This window comes from Caretta caretta, chromosome 10, assembly GCF_965140235.1.
Source record: "Caretta caretta isolate rCarCar2 chromosome 10, rCarCar1.hap1, whole genome shotgun sequence".
Classification (NCBI taxonomy): domain Eukaryota; kingdom Metazoa; phylum Chordata; order Testudines; family Cheloniidae; genus Caretta; species Caretta caretta.
In genome coordinates, this window is record NC_134215.1 from 85,493,421 (window position 1) to 85,514,806 (window position 21,386).

The 21,386-nt window shown below is 45.7% G+C and overlaps 1 protein-coding gene and 2 long non-coding RNA genes across 11 annotated transcripts in view; 2 read left to right on the top strand and 1 right to left on the bottom strand.

The window, feature by feature from the left end:
• Window positions 1–2,239: 2,239 nt before the first annotated feature.
• On the bottom strand, window positions 2,240–14,263 carry LOC125643625 (uncharacterized). Of its 3 annotated transcripts, none has more exons than XR_007358770.2 (4): window positions 13,916–14,263; window positions 11,056–12,899; window positions 9,541–9,762; window positions 2,240–2,592 (listed from the first exon to the last, which is right to left on the bottom strand). It is a non-coding gene; the product is annotated as an uncharacterized LOC125643625 (long non-coding RNA). The 3 variants fall into 3 exon arrangements; XR_012670343.1 differs by having other exon boundaries at window positions 9,541–9,724; window positions 13,916–14,262; XR_012670344.1 differs by having other exon boundaries at window positions 9,608–9,762; window positions 13,916–14,262.
• On the top strand, window positions 2,585–12,077 carry LOC125643626 (uncharacterized). Its single transcript, XR_007358771.2, has 3 exons — window positions 2,585–2,781; window positions 10,388–11,314; window positions 11,993–12,077. It is a non-coding gene; the product is annotated as an uncharacterized LOC125643626 (long non-coding RNA).
• Window positions 14,198–21,386, top strand: part of TP53BP1 (tumor protein p53 binding protein 1) — a 72,972-nt gene continuing 65,783 nt past the window's right edge. For 5 of the 7 annotated variants that reach the window (XM_048866588.2, XM_075133290.1, XM_075133292.1 and 2 more), the window contains exons 1-7: window positions 14,198–14,315; window positions 14,952–15,127; window positions 15,306–15,390; window positions 15,719–15,806; window positions 16,235–16,317; window positions 17,137–17,298; window positions 17,764–17,845. In XM_048866588.2, the coding sequence (XP_048722545.1) occupies window positions 14,960–15,127; window positions 15,306–15,390; window positions 15,719–15,806; window positions 16,235–16,317; window positions 17,137–17,298; window positions 17,764–17,845 (668 nt within the window). In that variant the 5' untranslated portion in view covers window positions 14,198–14,315; window positions 14,952–14,959. The other 2 variants (XM_048866585.2, XM_075133291.1) reach the window with 2 other exon arrangements.

Here is a 21,386-nt window from a genome sequence, read left to right on the forward strand (position 1 = left end):
GATCTCCATGGCAACCTCTCGCCGCTACTGCAGCGTGAAGCAGGTGACTGGCGCGCGGCTCTTAAAGAGCCATCAGCCCCACGCTGATTGGCTGGGGTGGACACGTGAGCCAGAGATAATGAGGCCGAGCAGCGGGGGGCGGGGTCCTGTGGTCTCGCTGACTCCACCCCAGCCTACGTCCCCCTGCGTGCCGCACTCCGGCCGCCCCGCCCCCAGGCTGCCCGCGAGCTTGGTTCCCCACGCGGTCCGGCGGCGGGGGCGGGGGAGTTCCGCGCTGCCCCGGTCTCCAGAGCGAGGGCCGCGGCGCCATGGTCGGGTCGGGTCGGGTCGGGGCAGCGCAGCGCAGCGCAGCGCCGGGCGGCGCGTTGCCTTTCCGGTCCCGGCGCGCGGGGCGGGAGCTGGCTGGCGGAAGGGCCCCGCACTGAGACCGCGGCCTGCGAGTCCCAGGCCGAGGCGTCCGTGGGCGAGCCAGGGTTCCCACGCTCCTGGCGTGCCCTGTGGCCCCTCCGAACAACCCTGCAAACGTCAGGAGAAACCATGGGGTTTAAAGAATGATTTGGGGGGTCTTTTATGTAGGTGTTTTTGAGGGTACATTCAGTTCACCTTTTTCCCAGCTTTTCTCTGCAAACAACATGGCTAGAAACTTGCTTTAATTTAAAAAAAAAAAAAAAAAATTCCAATTCTCATGTAATCCCATGACTGCAGGAGATGGGGATTGTAGAAAACCCTTGCAATACTCACAGTACAATCGCAAGAGCTGGTACTACTCAGAGTGCACATTACCTGGGCATTATTATTTCAATTTGTTCTCTGATTTTGTCACTGAATTGTGAGTAATATGATTGGATTTTATTCCATTTAAGCAGGAACTTGTCCTTGTTAAGGAAGGACTAGAGTTAGGGTCTCTTAACTGTGAGGCACGTTATAATATCCCCTTGGTATCAGAAGGGCTGGGGGAGCCCTCAAAATATGGCTAAAATTTCTTCATTAAAGGCCACAGATTACTGTGTCCCATGCTGCAAGTGCTTAAAATGGAAGACCCAGGAGGCTAGAAACATGTTAGGGGGAAAAAAGGACCTTAATTCAGTACACAACTGTTGTATATGCAGAGACAACAAGGAGTCCTTGTGGCACCTTAGAGACTAACAAATTTATTTGGGCAGAAACTTTTGTGGGCTATAACCCACTTCATCAGATGCATGGAGTGGAAAATACAGTAGTTAGGTATAAATACACAGCACATGGAAAGATGGGAGTTGCTGTACTAAGTGGGGGAGGGTCAGTGCAAACAAGGCCAATTCAATTAGGGTGGATGTCACCCATTTCCAACACTTGACAAGAAGCGGTGTGGAGTTTATGCCCAAATAAATTTGTTAGTTAGTCTCTAAGGTGCCACAAGGACTTGTATTTGTTTTTGCTGACACAAACTAACACGGCTACTCCTCTGAAACTGTGCATATGATAGATAATGCATTCAACCTAGCCATGTCAATGGAGTACTTACATAGAATGTATGAGAGAGATTATCAAATAGCCCAAGCTCAGGGTATCAGCGCTTGGCATGCTGTGTAAAGGAAATTCCACCAATGGCCATTTTAGGATATAGAGTGTATGGATGATTATATCCAGTACAGTACTTGTGCTCTTCTGACAAAAGAGTAGAGATTTGGCCTGTGTTAATGCAGTTTAGTGAAAGAAGAGTCTGAGTCTAAGTCTAGTGATTGTAAAACCAATTTAAGTAATAATCAGCTGTGTTCCCTAAAAATGTCAGTTCCTGTAGTCTGCAAGATTCCTGTTGAGAGGAGTTACTGCTTGAGAAGCATGACAGAGAAATCTGGGTCTTTGCTTTCAGTGGGATTTTTTTTTCTTATAATCTGCCACGTCAACACTGAGGACACAAGAGAAAACTCAGAGTTTGGAAGGAAGAGTTAGCATTTTGGCAAGTGCATGTGAGTCTTGCTATCTATTGTGTCATGAGACACTAACAGCAACATAATCTGAAAAACAAAACAAAAAAATTGAATTTTCTCTGCTGTGTTTCCAAATGATTCAGGTTGCAGTTGCTGATGGTGTTAATAGGTTAGTTATTTTCCACACTAAGATCTTTAATAATCTGCATTAGGCTCCAGGAGATGAACTCAACCTGATGTGATAGAAATTTTTATATAGAAAACAGCTATGAAACCACAGTCTATGCACTTTATGGGAAATGAGCCTTATAAACAAAGGGAGGCAGTGGAGCAAAGGGATTGAATTTATTTTTCTGTGCTGTAATTTGCCAGACTGCATCAGTTCAGCTTGTCTCAAGTCATTGCACTGAGACAAGTAAATAGGTAAGTAAAGAGAGAAAACTTGCAGATACATTTGTCTTTCTGAAGAAATGTAAGCAATTCTACCTTGAAAGTGGGACTGTACATCAGTAAAGAGAATCACTATGATCAAAAGTTTTCCGAGATTTTCAGACCACATGATCCAAGTACCTTCTGTTTTCAGATGATTCATCTTAATACTTGAGGATTATTTTTTGACATCTCAGCGCTCCAGAGCTGCAGCTTTTCACTGCAGTGCAGAGAGGCTGCTCCAGCTGGCTCCCTACCAGAGGGGGAAAAAGGAACAGGAGACATACAAATTGGAGTGAAGACTAAAAACAATGCCCCGTCATGGTGCTGTTCCACAGAGACTAGAACCTCTAGGGAAGATTGCTTACGCTTACAAATGAGACTGCTTTAAAATGGACAATGCCCTTTCTGCCCTGCCAGCAGCATACAGATGGAATAACTGGTAATCTCTTGCTTTCTAGTATGAATATACATATAATAGAATCTGCATAGCAATTGCTGTCCAAATTTTTTACTTCAAAGAAGCTATGACAATCTAAATTATCTGAGGATCTGCCCCAAAGATTTTTTTACTATGTGATATTTATTGCTATCATATTATTATTTATTTGTTTGTATTGTGGTAGCATCTAGCAGCCCCCGTCAGGAATCAGTGGCCCACTATGCTAGGGACTGTTATACGTATGTAATGAAAATATGATTCCTGCCCCAAAAAGGCTTTTACAATCAAAACGTATGATGGGAGACAACAGGTGAATACAACAGACAGTGGGAGTGCAAGATAACAGTGAGATATTTATGGTTAGCAGTAGTCATGAAAAGGGAATAAAGCAAATAGCCTCAAATCATAATAAAAAGGCTCTTGAATGTGCCAGAACAAAAGTAATCCCCAATATTTCAATTTTCCAGTCATGTAGCCCAGGACCTACTGCTACAGAATAATCAAACCGATCAATGTTCATTAAATGTCCACTCTTCCTAGCCAAAAGAAGAAAGAAGAAATGTCCATATGAATAAAGTCCTCTTGGGAATTGGAGACCTATGAGAGCATCTAAAAATGTTAAAACATTTAACCAAGTAAAATAAGACATAATACCGGTGATAGCAACTGTTACATGTATAAGAAAAAGAGGTGAATTACTAATGTGACTTTTTTTCTCCGAATGCACGGCCTTGATAGATTTCCATGGTGAGATCACCTGCCCAAAAGAACCCATTTAAAAGCAACTGGGGGGAGGGATAGCTCAGTGGTTTGAGCATTGGCCTACTAAACCCAGGGTTGTGAGTTCAATCCTTGAGGGGGTCACTTAGGGATCTGGGGCAAAAATTGGAGATTGGTCCTGCTTTGAGCAGGGGGTTGGACTAGATGACCTCCTGAGGTCCCTTCCAGCCCTGAGATTCTATGAACTGGATGAGTGTCACAGGGTTCCATTTAAGGGTAAGCTTTGATCTAGCATATCCTCTGGCCCTTTAAGAGTAGGCATTCTGAGAACAGTAGACCTAGGGGGTCATGTCACTGCAGGTAGGAAGTAAGGTTTGCTGAGTAAGCAGGCAGAACTGAGTAAGAAGCAGCCTTTCTTTCAGAAGGAGAAACACAAGGGACAAAGCAAGATCTGGTGTAGGTCTCTCCAGTGAGGTAGAACTGAAAAGAGGAGTGCTAGTAACTGATTGGTGAAAGTTCTCAAGTACTATGGGTCTAGATAAGATCAGTTATGGGGCCTTTTGGAGAACAAGACTGGAAAAGGAGCTTGGAGTGGTTTAGAAGAGGACTTGTGGGGAAAGGCCAGGGAGAAGGTCTAAACCAAGGTGCATTGTAGGAAGTAGCCCAGTGAAGCAGGGCAGTTTTGAGATTAGTGCACACAGCTGCCGTATGATTTAGGGTTCCAGGGCAAGGCACCTCTTCATGACACCAGCTAGAGGATGAAGGCTGGTTTGATTCCTTTTATAAAAGAGTAGGAGAATCCCTGTAGGAGGGGGTGAAGAACTATGCATTTTTCTTTTATTCGGAACATTTGTTCACCTTAAGAAGGAAAGGACTTTTGATTAGTCCAGTGTGTGAGAGGAAACTAAGGAACAGATTACCTGACCCTGACCCAGGCAACCTGACTTTATCACAGAGTGCAAGTGGATGCCCTCTGCCCTGTTCCAGGATTCTAGGACACACAATATAAAAGGTTCACCCCAAATTGTCACTTAGCTCCTCTCTAACCCTGGGCATATCCTTTACGTTTCCAGGGTGAAGGGGAAGAGGGAACGTTAGTGTGAATCTATGGCGGCAACATATTTGGAGGACAAAAGTTACTTCAGTATGTAATATTTTCTTCATCATGTGACTGGTTCCATAAATGGTCTGATTTAAATAAAAATCCATGATCATAGGCAAGAATTTGGCATGATATTTTAGGACAACTTCATCCTTACAAAAATGTGTATGATGATCTGCCATCCAAGCCGGCAGTACTGGAACATTCTTAATAGACCATCAGATATTTTGTGCTGTCAGTCGTTCTCAACGGGGGAGGGGTCCATGGGCCCTTTCAGAGGGGCCGCGGAGCCCTGCAGATGAAACCCAGTTCCTGAGCCCCAGTCCCTTTCCCCCCGACCCTTCTGCGGGGCTGAAGCCCCGAGCCCCAGTGCCTCCCTGCGGGGCTGCAGCAAGGAGCGGCGTGGGGCTGAAACCCCAAGCTGCCCCCCTCCCCCCACTGCAGCTGGGAGCAGTGTGGGGCTGAAACCCCGAGCTCCCCTCCTCCACCATAATTTGAAAAGGACTAACTTGTATGACAATAGAGAAGTGTCAGACACGAGATCTGCTGTCTTCATGAGGCTCCTGGAAGGAGACTCATTCTCTCTACCTGGGGTAAAGGGGTCAGAAGCACACACCAAAGGTCATACTTGTGTAGCAAGAATGATAAAAAAAGAAAGCGAAGAATCATAGCACTTAGAGATGGAAAAATTCTTTTTGACCCCATCTAATGAGGAATGAGAAAGTATGATGTCCAAACTGTCTTCATTCTATACAACATGCCTCCGTATCTTTTGGCCCAGAACAATCTCAAACCAAGATCTATTGACAGAGTGCAGCCAAGAGGATCTGAGCACCATCATTGCCAGGAGGCATTGGAGATGGATTGGTCATGTGCTTTGGATGGAAACTGATTCCATCACCAGAGTAGCAATAAGATGAACACCTGAAGGCAAGCGAAAACGAGGCCGCCCAAATACAACATGGTGAAGAGCTGTGAAAGCCGAGCTGAAAAACCTGGGGCACAGCTGGGGAACCATTGAAAGATTTGCCAGAAACAGACTGGAGTGGAGGAGCTTTGTCACTACCCTAAATGCCAGAGTTGTAATAGGAACATGATGATGATGAATTCTTCTTGACTTCACAGTTTCTAGAGCCAGGGCAAGAAGTCAGCAGGCGGATTCATAGGTGGAGTTGAGGGGTTATATGGTCAGAGTAACAGTCAAGGAAGTTGGTCTTTCCAAATGTATTTTGTGTTGGTTGAAAAAGGGTTATATTGGTGTCAGGAAAGCCAAGGAAGAGGATGCACTAGGCAAGACAGGAGATGATTAAGGCTTGGATGGGAGTTTTAGTTGTGAAGTCATCACAAATGTAGGAGAGAAAAAGAGAGCAAAAGTCAAACAAGGGAAAAGATAGGTGCTGGACTGAGCAGAGACAAGACAGTCTGACAGAGAAGTGGAGATACAGAGCAAATCAGCTAATTTGTAACCAGGACTGTAAATGTACTGACTTCTACAAGACCTTTAGGGAGGGGATTACTGGATGAGATGTAACACTCTTACCATTTCACCTTCATGAAGGTGAAAGTAAAGTAAAGTAAAACAGGTGTCATGTTTTGTCGTCTCCTCTAGTCTTGCTCAGAGTGTTGTAGGTGAACATGAAAACAGAGCAAATTTCTCGGTTTACCTTAGATATCAAACTCAGAACAGGAAGTAGTTTCCAAACAGAGATATCTTTTCAATGAAGAATGAATGTTGTACTCTACTTAATGTTCTCTTTCTTCATCTGCTGTTTAGTCACCTAATTTATACCCTGTCCCATAATCCTGTTGTTTTGCTCCAGGTTACAACTGGATTAACTTAATCTATAGGCAAGGGTGTGACATTCTGTACCTCAAAGCAGCACCCTGAAACCGTGATATTCACCATTGTCATATAATTTCATTTTATACAAAGTATGGCTTGTGAGATATTTTAAAAGTCTTGATCTATTGAACATTAATATCATGTTGGATTATATGTGAAGTTATTAAGTATTGTTATGTGTGTGTGTTACTGAAATATGTTGTGAGGTTGGGAATACCCACAACCAATCTTTCAGGTACAACAATGGAGTAGTCAGATGTACTGATCGCCCATTAAAGGGAATTCACTTTCCCAGCAGCCATCCCAGAGAGAGCACGTAGACAATGGAGATGCTTGACCAATGAGGGTGGATCCCCACCTCACAAGCATAGATCTTTCCTGCAATCTGAAAGAAACTATAAAAGAGGGGAAGTGACATCATCACTTGGCCTCACTCCCCCCATAACTGAACACCTGGAAACACAGCTGGAGGACAAAGACTTTGAACCGGGGAGGGTGGTCTCAGGCTGGGAGGCAATTCCAGCCTGTATATTGAAGATTTGCAACCTGTTTGTACCATCTGTCAGGGTGAGACACTGCTTAATTCAAATCCTGTTTAGTTTGTAGAATGCAGACTGTGAATTTATTTTTGTTTCTTAGGTAACAACTTTAATCTGTATGCTTGCTACTTATAATCACTTAAAATCTATCTTTCTGTAGTTAATAAATCTGTTTTATATTTTACTTAAAACAGTGTGTTTTGTTTGAAGTGCTTAGGAAATCTACTCAGGTTACAGAAGCCGGTGTATGTCCACTTTTTTCTGTAGAAGTGGCAAACTGCATAATGCTTTTAAATCAAGATTGGATGTTTTTCTGAAAGCTATGATCTAGAAATTATTTTGGGAAAGTTCTATGGCCCGTATTATAGAGGCGGTCAGACTAGATAATCACAATCATCACTTCTGGCCTTGGAATCTATGCAAGAAAGGTTTAAAGTAGGAAGTCCATGGGAACTTGTAAAGAGAGAGAACCTTACATCAGAATCTGTGTCTACAGGGCTAACTTTGTTTTAAAGGGCACAGGATTACTAGGAATTAAAGACTCAGGAAGTAGAGTTCCTTCTAACTTGAGGAGTTTTTAGTGGCAAAATGTTTACAGTGTTACAGAGGAATCATCCGGTCTCCCCAAAACTTTCAGGCAGTCATATGATGAGACTGAACCCTGATTGCCATCCTAGTAACCAGCAGAACAGCTTTAGGTTTTGATGCTGAAAATGATTAAATTTGATATTATTTAACTTTGACAGCATTTCCCAGTAGAAATGGTTGGAGCTGTGCTGCCATTTATATTGTGATTTCTTGGATGAGCTTGGGAGGGGGTCTATGGAGAGAGAAGCAAAGAGGAAAGGCTCTTTGTTCTGACAAACCACCCACTGCTCCTCACTGACCTCTTAGGCGATTTGTCAGGGCAGAGCTCCTCTTCCCTCTCCACTACTTTCTTATAAAAGGCCCTGTAAGATGCTCAGTGTCTCCTGTGAGATCCTGAACACACTTAGTTTCCATCTGTGTTAAGACCTAAGCACATATCTCTTAACAACCCCTCCCCCCCACCCAAAGCTACTGCATGTTCTCAGTATACAATTTTCAAAGTCTCTTAGCTTTGTAAAATAAAAACAATTATTTTTCAAACTAAGCAAAACCACTAATCCTCAATGAGGACTATATCCAGGCCAGGTTTCAACTTGGAAACATGGAAAGTGATTCTTTGGCTTGAAATTTTTAACGGAAGAAAACTATTTGTTCATTTTTCCACAATCAAAAAATGGTTGACACAATGTAACTTACGTTAAAATAAACAATTCACCTTCAGGCAGAGAACAAGCATAGAAAATATCTGATCCAAATGCATTGGAAAGCTATGAATATGCAAAAATGGAAGATTATAACTAAGTATTCTGCAACCTTAACTCTAATTGTTGCTAACAGCCCACCTGTTCAAAGGATCTCCACACACAGCTAGGAATATGGAGGAAAGTGCAGTTCCTTTGAGCAAGTGGGGGCTGTTAGCAACTGCTAGAGTTCAAGTTGCAAAATACTTGCTGTTGTTCTCTTCCTTTCATTTTGTCTTACTGCAGGTGTAAGGTGATGTGTCATCCCTGAACTAGAGCCTGATTAATTTTTTGGCATTGGGAAGGAAAGGAGGGACAGAGGTCAGGACTATTTGGACACTCAGGTCCTCCAGCGGCTCCAGGGGGACGAATACGCCCCCCCCCCCCATCGCCAGGCCCTTCTCCACCACCTCCTGGGCGGAGGCCTCCGATACTAGGAAGATGACGACCTTTCCATACATTTTGGAGGTTGCCATGACGGCTGTGGGCCCCACCACGCCCGCCAACGCCCGCACGTAGGTTTCTACGTGGGGCGAAGTGGGCACCAGGAGGCAACGGACACCATGTTTCCTGGTCAAGCTGGGGAAGGGGCCCCAGCCGCTATAGATGCTAGCAGAGGCGGTGGTCGGGAAGCCGCCGCCACCTGGGTGTATGCCCTGGGGGCCGGGGGAGGGGCACCCACAGAGCTGGTGGAGGGAGCAACGGGGATGGATGCTGTGGCCGGTGGTGGGGCCGCAGCAATTGGGGCAGCCCCTGCCATGGAGGGCCTAGTCTTTTTGGCGGGGCCCTTCCCCTTCTTCCTGCCCTGGCCTTTCGTGCCAGCTGGGGGAATTGGAGGAGGCGAGGGACATGGCAGCAGCGGAGTTCACCCCGTTGCCTGCTGCTGCTGGTGCCCCAGCGGGGGCGATAGCAGGTGGTTTGGTAGCGGTGGTTGAGGTAGAGGCTGGGGGGGGCGATGGGGGGGCAGGCGGGGGAGGGGCGGCGGGGTCCACCTGAGGGGTCCCACCCGTGTCCCCCGTCATAATGAGCAGGGAGAGAGGGGAAAACACCAGAGAGAGGAGGGGAAAGGGGAAGCAGGTCAACCACTCCTCCCCACTAGGCTGCTTAAGCCAGGTACACTAAGTCATTCCTGTGCTAGGCTCCAGCCAATCCACAACCCAGGAGCTGGTCTGGAGACTTTTAGGGTAGGTATATAAGCCTCACAGGAGGCACAGCAGAGCAGCTCACCCTGATTAATGTTACTTGAGGGCTGTGAGCTTGCTCCTGTCTGAGAATAGCAGTGGATGTGCCAAACCTTAGCCTGCTCCAGCTTTGGTCTCACTCTGGTCTTGTTCCAACTTCATACTGGACTCTTGATTCCAGCTGTGACCATTAGGAATGGCTGTCCTCATCATGGTTGCTGACTTGAAGGCTTGTAAGATGAATATTGTTAATTCTTCTCCAGTAAGACTGTCCAAATAAATTTATTTCTATTTAACTTACAACCTTAGATGCACATACATAGCATTTGGTATTACTGTATATGTTTTGATCACGTAATAAAAGACCCTATGGTAATATGCCCCACAGGACAGCTAAACTGTTGAGAATTCTGAATTTCCTAATGTTTGTGTGATGAAAATCTGACTTAAGGTTGCATTAACCTGTTTTTTGCATGTATGATAAACATGTGTTTATTAATCTATTTGTCATATTTATGGATTTACATATGCTGCAGTAATACAGACATAAACTTAAAAAATATTTTGTCTGAAGAACACTACACAAAAGTGAATTGGCTTGCATTACATATGCTATCAACTCCAACCTCCTCTCAGTATTCCACAGTTTTAAGAGCAGCACAGCATTTGACAGAGTTCATTAACTATTGGTAATCTGATCATATACTTGTAAGTATGGTAGCTTGATTCCACTGTAATTCAACATAATTTAAAAGCAAACTAAACAGCCCTTTAAATATATACATAATCCGATTAAAGTAATTTAAACTAAAAATGAGTGGCTTTAAAAACTAGAAATGAGAATATTTTATAACAAAATATTTTAAAAATTTCCTGTTTTACTTTCCTTTCAGGACCTGGCTTCAGGAATCTGTGTTTCTCCTGCAAGAGTTGATGGCATCACTGACATCTAAAGCAGTGGTTCTCAACCAGAAAGTACACATAATCCTGGGGGTATGCAGAGGTCTTCCAGGGGGTACTGTGATGGGTTGGATCACAGAAACCCCTTTGGGGCTGCCAACTGATGTGCCAAGACTACTTCTGCCTCTGCTTTCCCTGCCAGCCTGGGACTCCAGAACCCTGCCTGGTTGTGCCAGACATGCTTGCTGGCTACAAACACAGACCCAGGTCTGAACAACGTCTCACAAGGTGCAGGCTTAACTGAAAACAGCTTAAGAAGTGTTCCTGTCTCCACCACTCAGATGCCCAACTCCCAATGTGGTCCAAACCCCAAATAAATCCGTTTTACCCTATATAAAGCTTATACAGGGTAAACTCATAAATTGTTTGCCCTCTATAACACTGATAGAGAGAGATGCACAGCTGATCTCCTCCCCCAGGTATTAATACATACTCTGGGTTAATGAATAAGTAAAAAGTGATTTTATTAAATACAAAAAGTAGGATTTAAGTGGTTCCAAGTAATAACAGACAGAACAAAGTGAATTACCACGCAAAATAAAATAAAACACACAAGCCTATGCCTAATACAGTAAGAAACTGAATACAGATAAAATCTCACCCTCAGAGATGTTCCAATAAGCCTCTTTTACAGACTAGCCTTCTTCTAGTCTGGGTTCAGCAATCACTCACACCCGTGTGGTTACTGTCCTTTGTTCCAGTTTCTTTTAGGTATCCTTTGGGGATGGAGAGGCTATCTCTTGAGCCAACTGAAGACAAAATGGAGGGGTCTCCCAGACATTTAAATAGACTTTCTCTTGTGGGTAGACACCCCTCCGTGTAGAATCCCAGCTACAAGATGGAGTTTGAGAGTCACATGGGTAAGTCACGTGTCCATGCATGACTCAGAACTTACAGGTAGCAGCCATTGTTCACATGCCCCACCCCCACTCCACCCTTTCCCCTGAGGACTGCAACAGGGGTAGGGCACCCTGCACGCACTGGGCAGCGGCGAATGGAGCGACCCGGCCCCAGCCCACTCCTCGCCGCTGGCTCCCAGCTGTGCTGCTAGTGAGTGCTGGGGGGAGGTTCCCTCTTGCCCCCCAAAGCTGGGACCCAGGGGAGCAAAGCAGAGCGGGCTGGGGCCGGGTCACTCCACTTCCTGCTGCCCCGTGAGTGCAGGGTTGGGCCTGCCTTGCACTCACCGGGCTGCAGGAAGTGGAGCGACCCAGCCCCAACCCAGTCTGCTCTGCCGGCTCCTGCTGGGGGGCAGTTTTCCCCTGCCCCCCAACCCTGCTCTTGGCCCCCCCTCCGCGGAGGCCTGGGGCCAGCCCCCCCCATGGGGGGGACTGCATAGGGCACCAAAATGTCTAGGAACAGCCCTGAGTACATCCAAAGCAGCAAACTTGCCAGTGAGTGGGGCCACTGGATAATCAAGGTGCTAAAGGAGAACTCAGGGAAGACAAGACAGTTGTTAGAGAAGCTAAATGAATTATTTGTATTAGTCTTTACTGCAGAGGATCTGGGGGAGGTACCCACACTCAAGCTTCTCTTTTTAGGTGGCAAATCTGTGGAATGGTCCCAGACTGAGGAGTCAATAGAGGAGGTAAATTAAATAGCAGCAAGTCACCAGGACAAGATGGCATTTACCCAAGAGTTTTGAAGGAACTCTTATATGAATTTGCAGAACTACTAATTGTGGTATGTTTCAGAGTAGCAGCCATGTTAGTCTGTATTCGCAAAAAGAAAAGGAGTCCTTGTGGCACCTTAGAGACTAACAAATTTATTTGAGCATAAGCTTTCGTGAGCTACAGCTCACTTCATCGAATGCATTCAGTGGAAAATACAGTGTGGAGATTTATATACATAGAGAACATGAAACAATGGGTGTTACCATACACACTGTAACAAGAGAGTGATCACTTAAGGGGAGCTATTACCAGTAGGAGAGCTGGGGGGGGGGATGACGACGACGACGAACCTTTTGTAGTGATAATCAAGGTGGGCCATTTCCAGCAGTTGACAAGAACGTCTGAGGAACAGTGGGGAGTGGAGGGGTGGAATAAACTTGGGGAAATAGTTTTACTTTGTGCAATGACCCATCCACTCCCAGTCTCTATTCAAGCCTAGGTTAATTGTATCCAGTTTGCAAATTAATTCCAATTCAGCAGTCTCTTGTTGGAGTTTGGTTTTTTTTAAGTTTTTTTGTTGAAGAATTGCCGCTTTTAGGTCTGTAATCGATTAGAGTGACCAAAGAGATTGAAGGGTTCTCCAATTGGTTTTTGAATGTTATAATTCTTGACATCTGATTTGTGTCCATTTTTTACGTAGAGACTGTCCAGTTTGACCAATGTACATGGCAGGGGGCATTGCTGGCACATGATGGCATATATCACATTGGTAGATGTGCAGGTAACGAGCCTCTGATAGTGTGGCTGATGTGATTAGGTCTGTGTGATGCTTTTGCTGGGAACAGAAAAGGAATGGAGTCTTAGAATTTGGTAAATAATCTAGCTAGATATGCGTTAGATTCTGTTTTGTTTAAATGGCTGATAAAATAAGCTGTGCTGAATGGAATGTATATTCCTGTGTTTGTGTCTTTTTGTAATTTAAGGTTTTGCCTAGATGGATTCTCTATGTTTTGAATCTGATTACCCTGTAAGGTATTTACCATCTTGATTTTACAGAGGTGATTCTTTTACTTTTTTCTTCAATTAAAATTCTTCTTTTAAGAACCTGACTGCTTTTTCATTGTTAAGATCCAAGGGTTTGGGTCTGTGTTCACCTACGTAAATTGGTGAGGATTTTTATCAAGCCTTCCACAGGAAAGGGGGTGTAGGGTTTGGGGAGGATTTGAGGGGGAATGACGTTTCCAAGCGGGCTCTTTCCCTGTTATGTATTTGTTAGATGCTTGGTGGTGGCAGCAATAAAGTCCAAGGGCAAAAGGTAAAATAGTTTGTACCTTGGGGAAGTTTTAATCTAAGCTGGTAAAAATAAGCTTAGGGGGCTTTCATGCACCTCAGCAGGTTACATCAAAGAGGAGCTGCAGTGACTAGGCATGGGGATGCCTGTGCCTTTAAGGAAAAGCATTGGAATGGGTGTGCCTCTAAGAACCCAGCCCTGGGAAGCCCATGCTGAGAGGTGCTGTCGGTGGCAGGGGAAATAAAAAAGCCCCTCTGCTCCCCCCACCCTATTGTTTGCTAAGCACTGGTGCCTCAGTCCACCGGGGTAACTGTTACCCCCTCTGCCCCTGCCTGTGTCAGGGTTTTGCCCTCTGTCACCCTCTGGCAGCGCCTCACGCCTGGGCTTAACTCCGTCTCTTCCCCCCTCATTCCTGATTTTGCCTTCAGCCCTATCCTAACCCTGCTTCCAGCTGCTTGACTCCCCTTGACCGGTCAATTTTCACCCCCTGCTCAGACCCTGCCCCCCCCCTCTGATTTGCCCCTTTGCCACCCCGTGAATAGCAGTCAGCAGACTCTTACCGCGAATAAGGGCAGAGTGAAGGGCAGTGGCTTCAGCAGATCTTACTGAGCATGCTCAGGTCATGTGCGCATGCTCAGTCCACCCGAAGTAGCCCATTGCTCCAGGGAGCAGTTTCCTGTAGTGCACCTGGCCCGGGGCTTGCGGGAGGCAGGCCCAGCCGCTCCCTGGGAGCGTGCACCGCGGGCGGCCCCGCCTCACTTCCTCCGCAGCCGCCCCGGGCCTGTGCCCGTCCCGCCCGCCCGCAGCTGCTGGGGCCTGGTCGGCTCCCCGGCGTCGGAGCCCGAGGGGCGGGAGAGAAGCTCGGCGTTGCTGTGGTAACCACGCAGCCGTGCGTGGGGCGGGACGCGCTGCGGCGGCTCCCACCGGCGCGGCTGAAGCATGAGCGGCCGCGGGAAGCAGGCAAGCGGCGGGGCTGGCTGCGGCCCTGGCTGGGGGGCCGTGGGGCGGGGCGCGCGGCGCGGGGTCCCGACGTCCCGACACTGCGGGGGCCGCCCCGCTTTTAGGGGCGTCGCTTGAGGTAGGCCCTGTTGCCGCCGTGCTGATTGTCACACTTGCCCTCTGGGCACCCTGCCGGGGGGGTGAGAGCCGGAGGGGGGCTGTGAGAGGCGGGGGGCGACAGAGCAGGGGCCGCCCGCGGGGGGCGACAGAGCAGGGGCCGCCGCGTGCGGGCCTAACCCAGGGCCAGACGCTTGCCCGGGGCTCAGCCCTGGTAACTGCCTCCCTTTTGTCCCGCCTCACCTTGCAGTGCCCGGGGGCAGGTGGCGCCCGGGCTCTGGGGAGGTGAGGGCGTCCGACGGGACGGGGCGGCTGTGCCGTGCCTGCAGGGAGTATCATGCAGGATGGGGAGCTGAGGGACTGGGCACCGGCCCTACACAAGGCGGGGCGTGAGAGCTAGAAGCTCTGGTTTGGGTGGGTGCCTCTGCGTGCTGGTATCTGTCTCCTGTTTCTGCCTAGGCACCAGGGGGAGACAGAATAACTTCACCAGTACCTGGAGCAAGTTCCAGCTGCACTGACCCCTTTGTCCTCTCTCTTTAGGGCAGTGGATGGACCCCAGCCAGAGCCAGCTAGATTTAGGCTTCTCTCAGCAGGACACTCCCTGCTTGATAGTTGAGGACTCCCAGCCAGAGAGTGCAGTGATCGAGGAAGACGCTGCTCATGGCTGCATCAGCCTGCTAGCCCTACGTCTTCCCAACTGCAAGAGCCCAGTATTGGTGAGTGGAAGCTCCTTTGAGGGAGGTAGGAAGGAAGTGAAATACAAGCGTCTATCCAGCAAGTATATATGTGTTTGCTTGGGCTGTGTGGGAGAAGTAAGCTCAGTTTAGGCTGAATTCTCTCCAGGTGCTTAATGAAGAACTGGAGATGTAGAAATCAGGTGCATGTGTTTTACAGGAGATGACCAGCCCTCAAGGTAGCAAACTGGCTGCTGGTGGTGGAGGAGGAGAAGACAGAGGCCTTGAGGAAAAACAGCTCACAGGTGAGGGAGCCATAAGTAACTTTACCTTTTATTTATCTCTGAGAAGTTAACATTCTCTGATTGCTCTAAAATTCATTCTCCTGCAATGCTTGTGTTGATGAGATATTTGGGGGTTGCTGGCTTTGGAGAGGATGGTACCAGGGCTTTGGAAATTATTGTGAAGAGTTGAGTATCAGGGCATGTGACCGTGAAAGGGGTGAGTGGGCTAAGCAGATATAACAGTGAGCTGTTCTTGTCAGAGCGCTGCTGACTTCCTCACTTCTCAGTGTCTGTCCCTATAGCCAGAAGTTTGCCTCTCTTCCATTCTAATGGCCTATTATGTTTTCAGAGCCCATGGACAGTTCTACCCATCAGGATGCGACAGGTTCGCTCAGCCAAGTTATTGATCGATTGCCTCAGCCTACCAGGAAGAACAGGTGGATAGAATATTCCTTGACTTTGTCCCTGCCCCCATCTCCAACTCCATTTCTGTTTGTCTTAGAGGGATTATCTTCGTGACGTTTCCCCCTTATGTGGTGGCATACCTGGAATGCCAGTGCTGCTGGGGTTAACTGATGTGTAACAGTACAATAGCAAATCAGTTCAGAATGCAGAAGAAAATCCTATTTGTGCAATTTAGCTCATTTCCTGGATATCTGTGTGATCCTCTGGGATGGTTCAGATGTACTGAGGAACAGCCCTGAATTCAAGGGACACTGATTTTTTTTTTTTTTTAAGATGCTGAGGGTGTCTGAGGGACCCACGTGTGAACAAAAATAAAAATAAACTTAAGAAAACAGCCTGAAGAAAAAACCCAGTGTGCTATGTTTCTGACTGTCCAGATCATCTCTTCTCTCCACTGCAGGGTTCTTGAGATGGTAGCAGCTGCTGCTGAGGAGGCAGGTGAAGATGCTGCACACTGCACTACCCACTTGCTGGGTGCTGAAGGTAATTCTTCTGCTCTAGAGCCTTCCGTGACTTCCTCAGAGCATTAAAATCTGCTTGGAGCTCCACTAGCATGTGTCTGCATTCATATAATTTTCCCCTTCAGCAGGCTCACTGTTTCCCATCAGATTAAGATAATATGAAGCAACTGTTAAGAAATCAACAATTTGCCTAGAGAGCTCATCCCCAAATACTTTAGGGCTTTAGAAATCAATACTGATTGTGTGCCGCGTGTTTGAAAACTACCAGTTTTCTACCCACCCATACACCCTCTCAGATGTCAGTGGAGTAATTCTTATCCTTGTGCTGGCTCAGGTCTTTAGGACAGGAAGGGGCTTAGGAGGGGCATGGAAGTAGCCAGATCATTAGAAAATAGTTGTTTTTTTTCCTAAAAGTTTGTTATGCTAGCAGTAAAGGAAACTTGATGTGATGGTTGTCATTAAATGTTAGCGTTTACCCACAAGTGCTACACTTGGAGGCTGAATTACCACAATTATTTCCTGGGATACTGTACACTACCTGATACCATTGTTTGGTAACGTGTTGGCAAATGATGGCTTTTTAATGTCAACCATTATACCGATTATGTTGTTGGGTTTTTTTAATTATCAAAGAGGGGCTGTGCAGCTTTTGTAGAGTACTGAGAGCAGCTGAGTTTCTGTCTCCGTGGGTAGTTGTTCATAGTTATAGTAGGCACTTTAATGCGTCCTCTGTCTGGGAACATGTCTGTGAGCTAGCTATTTTGTTTGTGTGCAATGGGTGTTAATTCTAATGGCAATTTATACATAAATTATTTTTTTCTTCATGGGTGTTTGGTGCTAGACTCTGGCACATCGCAGTTGGGTTTTGGAGCTCTGGAACTCTCACAAAGTCAGGACTTTGAGGGAGACTCAATATTGAGTGAAGAGGGCAGAGGTCACCAGCTTCAGCCATCAGGCACTGTCCCTACCTGTTCTAATCCCATGAGGAATGACCCTAATGAGGGTATGTAAATGGTCTTGTTCATAAAAACCTTTTCCTTAGATGGTAAATTTCTCTCTGCTTCCTTTTGAGTTGTAGATGGCATGTTTCCTCTGATACGAAGTGCAAGATCAGGAATGATATTAAAGCTGCCCAAAGCTTGAAAAGGAGACTTCTGACTTCCTTTTTTCCTTCGGGCTTGTTCCTTCACTGTTGTGGTGTTGCCCAAGTGTCAACATCTGTCTTTCTATGAGTGCCTCTTTTCTTAGCTAACTTCTAACAATCCAGAAAATCTGACACTGAATCTATTCTTTGCTACAGACCTCACAATCCCTTTCTAGTTTTCTCTATCAGTGGACCTTCTATATTGTAAATTCATGACAGGGTTGTGTTGATATCTGTGTTATGTGAAGTGCCAAACACTTGTTGATACTTGTCAGCACAGATTATTTAAACTGAGTAACAAATGTTTTCTGTGTCTCCTGCTAGAGCTGCACATAGTTAGGAGTGAAGCTCTGTCTGCTGGAGAAAGTTACACAGGTGCACAGTGCTGGCAAGAGAAGTCTGGAAGGTAAAACAACTGCCCTCTCTGTAGGTACCTTGGGTGGGGGCATGCAGAAGGAGGAAAGCTGAGAAAACAGCAAGGATTACTGGTTGTAACAATGTGCTGCAGGGCCCTCTTGGCTCCTGCCCCTTGGGCTGATTAAGACCAAGAGACCCTGGGTTCAGTAACCACTGGTGCAGTTTATTTACAAGCTGTGCTCCCACCACGTTTTCACCATTTCAGTAACTCTTTATTCTCTGCAGGCGGAAGGAAGGAGAGAGCTACCTCCCTGCTTCCACTACCTGCCTTTTCCCTTTCTTCCTGCTGCCCCCTGGTTTTTATACAGCCGCAGCCTAATTAGGCAGCAGCTGTCTCTGTTTCCCAAATTAGGGCCAGGTGGTCCAACCAGCTCCAATTCACCTCCCTTAATTGGAGCTGGAGTGACAGGGCTGGCTCAGCAGTTCTGGTTCAGTGACCTGTCACACTGCTTGAAAACTTCCTACAGTGGAAGTTGCTGAAAGGAATGTCTCAGTAATGGTGGCTGAGGAGAGCTCCGATCCTTTCCTGGCTGGGAAGGGGGGTGGGGTGGAAATGGTGTAGGAGCATTCAAGGAAACATGACCTTTTTTTTTTTTTAATGTGGCAATGCAATAGGCTAGAAGAAAATGTTAGTGTTTCATTTTTAACTTTAGAAAGCAATATATTTATTAAAGGCCATTTTGAAACCCACGTCACTGTCTGTCCCTATTTTCAGGGAATTGGCTGTGGTCTCTCAGGAGTCTAATGATACTCCCAGCAGGGACTCTGTTGGGTATTGGAGAATTTCACTGTTGTAAGTTTTATAATTATAAGTTGTTTAACCAAAAAAGTTAAGTTTTTATTAGGTTTCAGAGTAACAGCCTTGTTAGTCTGTATTCGCAAAAAGAAAAGGAGTACTTGTGGCACCTTAGAGACTAACCAATTTATTTGAGCATGAGCTTTCGTGAGCTACAGCTCAGCTCACGAAAGCTCATGCTCAAATAAATTGGTTAGTCTCTAAGGTGCCACAAGTACTCCTTTTCTTTTTGCGAAGTTTTTATTAGTAACTCTTAATTATAAATCTTACAGCGGTTAAACTCTCCAGTTTCACTGTTAACTGGCAAAGTGTATTCTTTAGGTTCCATTTGCATTGCCCTGTTTTCATTAGGACAGGAAGCCGTCATCTAAGTAATAGGGCTGTCAAGTTGATTTAAAAAAAAAACAGAATACCATTTATATAAATATTTTTGTATGTTTTCCACTTTTTCAAATATATTGATTTCAATTACAACACAATACAAAACGTACAGTGCTCACTTTATATTTATTTTTTATTAATATTTGCATTGTAAAAATAAAAGAAATAGTATTTTTCAATTCACCTAATACAAATACCATAGTGCAATCTCTTTATTGTGAAAGTGCAACTTACAAATGTAGATTTTTGTTGTTGTTACATAACTGTTTTATTTTTGAGTGCAATGTAAAAGTTTAGAGCCTACAAATCCACTCAGTCCTCCTACTTGTTTGTCTGAGCAATTGGCTGAACAAGTTTGTTTACATTTGCAGGAGATAATGCTGCCCGCTTCTTGTTTACAATGTCACCTGAAAGTGAGAACAGGCATTCACGTGGCACTGTTGTAGCCGACGTTGCAAGATATTTACGTGCCAGATGCGCTTAAGATTCATATGTCCCTTCAACAACCATTCCAGAGGACATGCATCCATGCTGATGAAGGGTTCTGCTCAATAAAGATCCAAAGCAGTGCAGACCGATGCATGTTCATTTTCATCATCTGAGTCAGATGTCACCAGCAGAAGGTTGATTTTCTTTTTTGGTGGTTCACGTTCTGTAGTTTCTGCACCGGAGTGTTGCTCTTTTAAGACTTTTGAAAGCTTGCTCCACACCCCGTCCCGCTCAGATTTTGGAAGGCACTTCAGATTCTTAAATCTTGGGTCAAGTGCTGTAGCTGTCTTTAGAAATCTCACATTGGTACCTTCTTTGCATTTTGTCAAATCTGTAGTGAAAGTGTTCTTAAAACGAACAACATGGTGAGTTATCATCCAAGACTTCTGCTATATATTTCATGTTATAGCATGCAGGTAAAATACAGAGCAGGAGACCTACAATTCTCCCCCAAGGAGTTCTGTCACAAATTTAATTGATGCATTATTTTTTTAACAAAAAGAAAAGGAGTACTTGTGGCACCTAAGAGACTAACCAATTTATTTGAGCATAAGCTTTTGTGAGCTACAGTTCACTTCATCAGATGCATATTGTGGAAAATACAGAAGATATTTTTATACGCACAAACCATGGAAAAAATGGGTGTTTATCACTACAAAAGGTTCCTCCCCCCCCCAAACTACTCTCCTGCTGGTAATAACTTATCTAAAGTGATCGCTCTCCTTACAATGTGTATGATAATCAAGGTGGGCCATTTCCAGCACAAATCCAGGGTTTAACAAGAACGTCTGAGGAACGGGGGGGGGAGGGAGGAATAAAGAAGGGGAAATAGGTTACTTTTTATAATGACTCAACCATTCCCAGTCTCTATTCAAGCCTAAGTTAATTGTATCCAATTTGCAAATGAATTCCAATTCAGCAGTCTCTCGTTGGAGTCTGTTTTCGAAGTTTTTTTGTTGAAGGATAGTCACTTGAGATCAGAAATCGAGTGACCAGAGAGATTGAAGTGTTCTCCGACTGGTTTTTGACTGTTATAATTCTTGACATCTGATTTGTGTCCATTTATTCTTTTGCGTAGAGACTGTCCAGTTTGACCAATGTACATGGCAGAGGGGCATTGCTGGCACATGATGGCATATATCACATTGGTGGATGTGCAGGTGAACGAGCCTCTGATAGTGTGGCTGATGTTATTAGGCCCTGTGATGGTGTCCCCTGAATAGATATGTGGGCACAGTTGGCAACAGGCTTTGTTGCAAGGATAGGTTCCTGGGTTAGTGGTTGCTGGTGAGTGGTATGTGGTTGCTGGTGAGTGGTATGTGGTTGCTGGTGAGTGGTATGTGGTTGCTGGTGAGTGGTATGTGGTTGCTGGTGAGTGGTATGTGGTTGCTGGTGAGTATTTGCTTCAGGTTGGGGGGCTGTCAGTAGGCAAGGACTGGCCTGTCTTCCAAGATTTGTGAGAGTGTTGGGTCATCCTTCAGGGTAGGTTGTAGATCCTTGATAATGCATTGGAGGGGTTTTAGTTGGGGGCTGAAGGTGATGGCTAGTGGCGTTCTGTTATTTTCTTTGTTAGGCCTGTCCTGTAGTAAGTGACTTCTGGGAACTCTTCTGGCTCTATCAATCTGTTTCTTCACTTCCACAGGTGGGTATTGTAGTTGTAAGAATGCTTGATAGAGATCTTGTAGGCGTTTGTCTCTGTCTGAGGGGTTGGAGCAAATGTGGTTGTATCGCAGAGCTTGACTGTAGACGATGGATTGTGTGGTGTGGTCAGGGTGAAAGCTGGAGGCATGTAGGTAGGAATAGCGGTTAGTAGGTTTCCGGTATAGGGTGGTGGTTATGTGGCCATCGTTTATTATCACTGTAG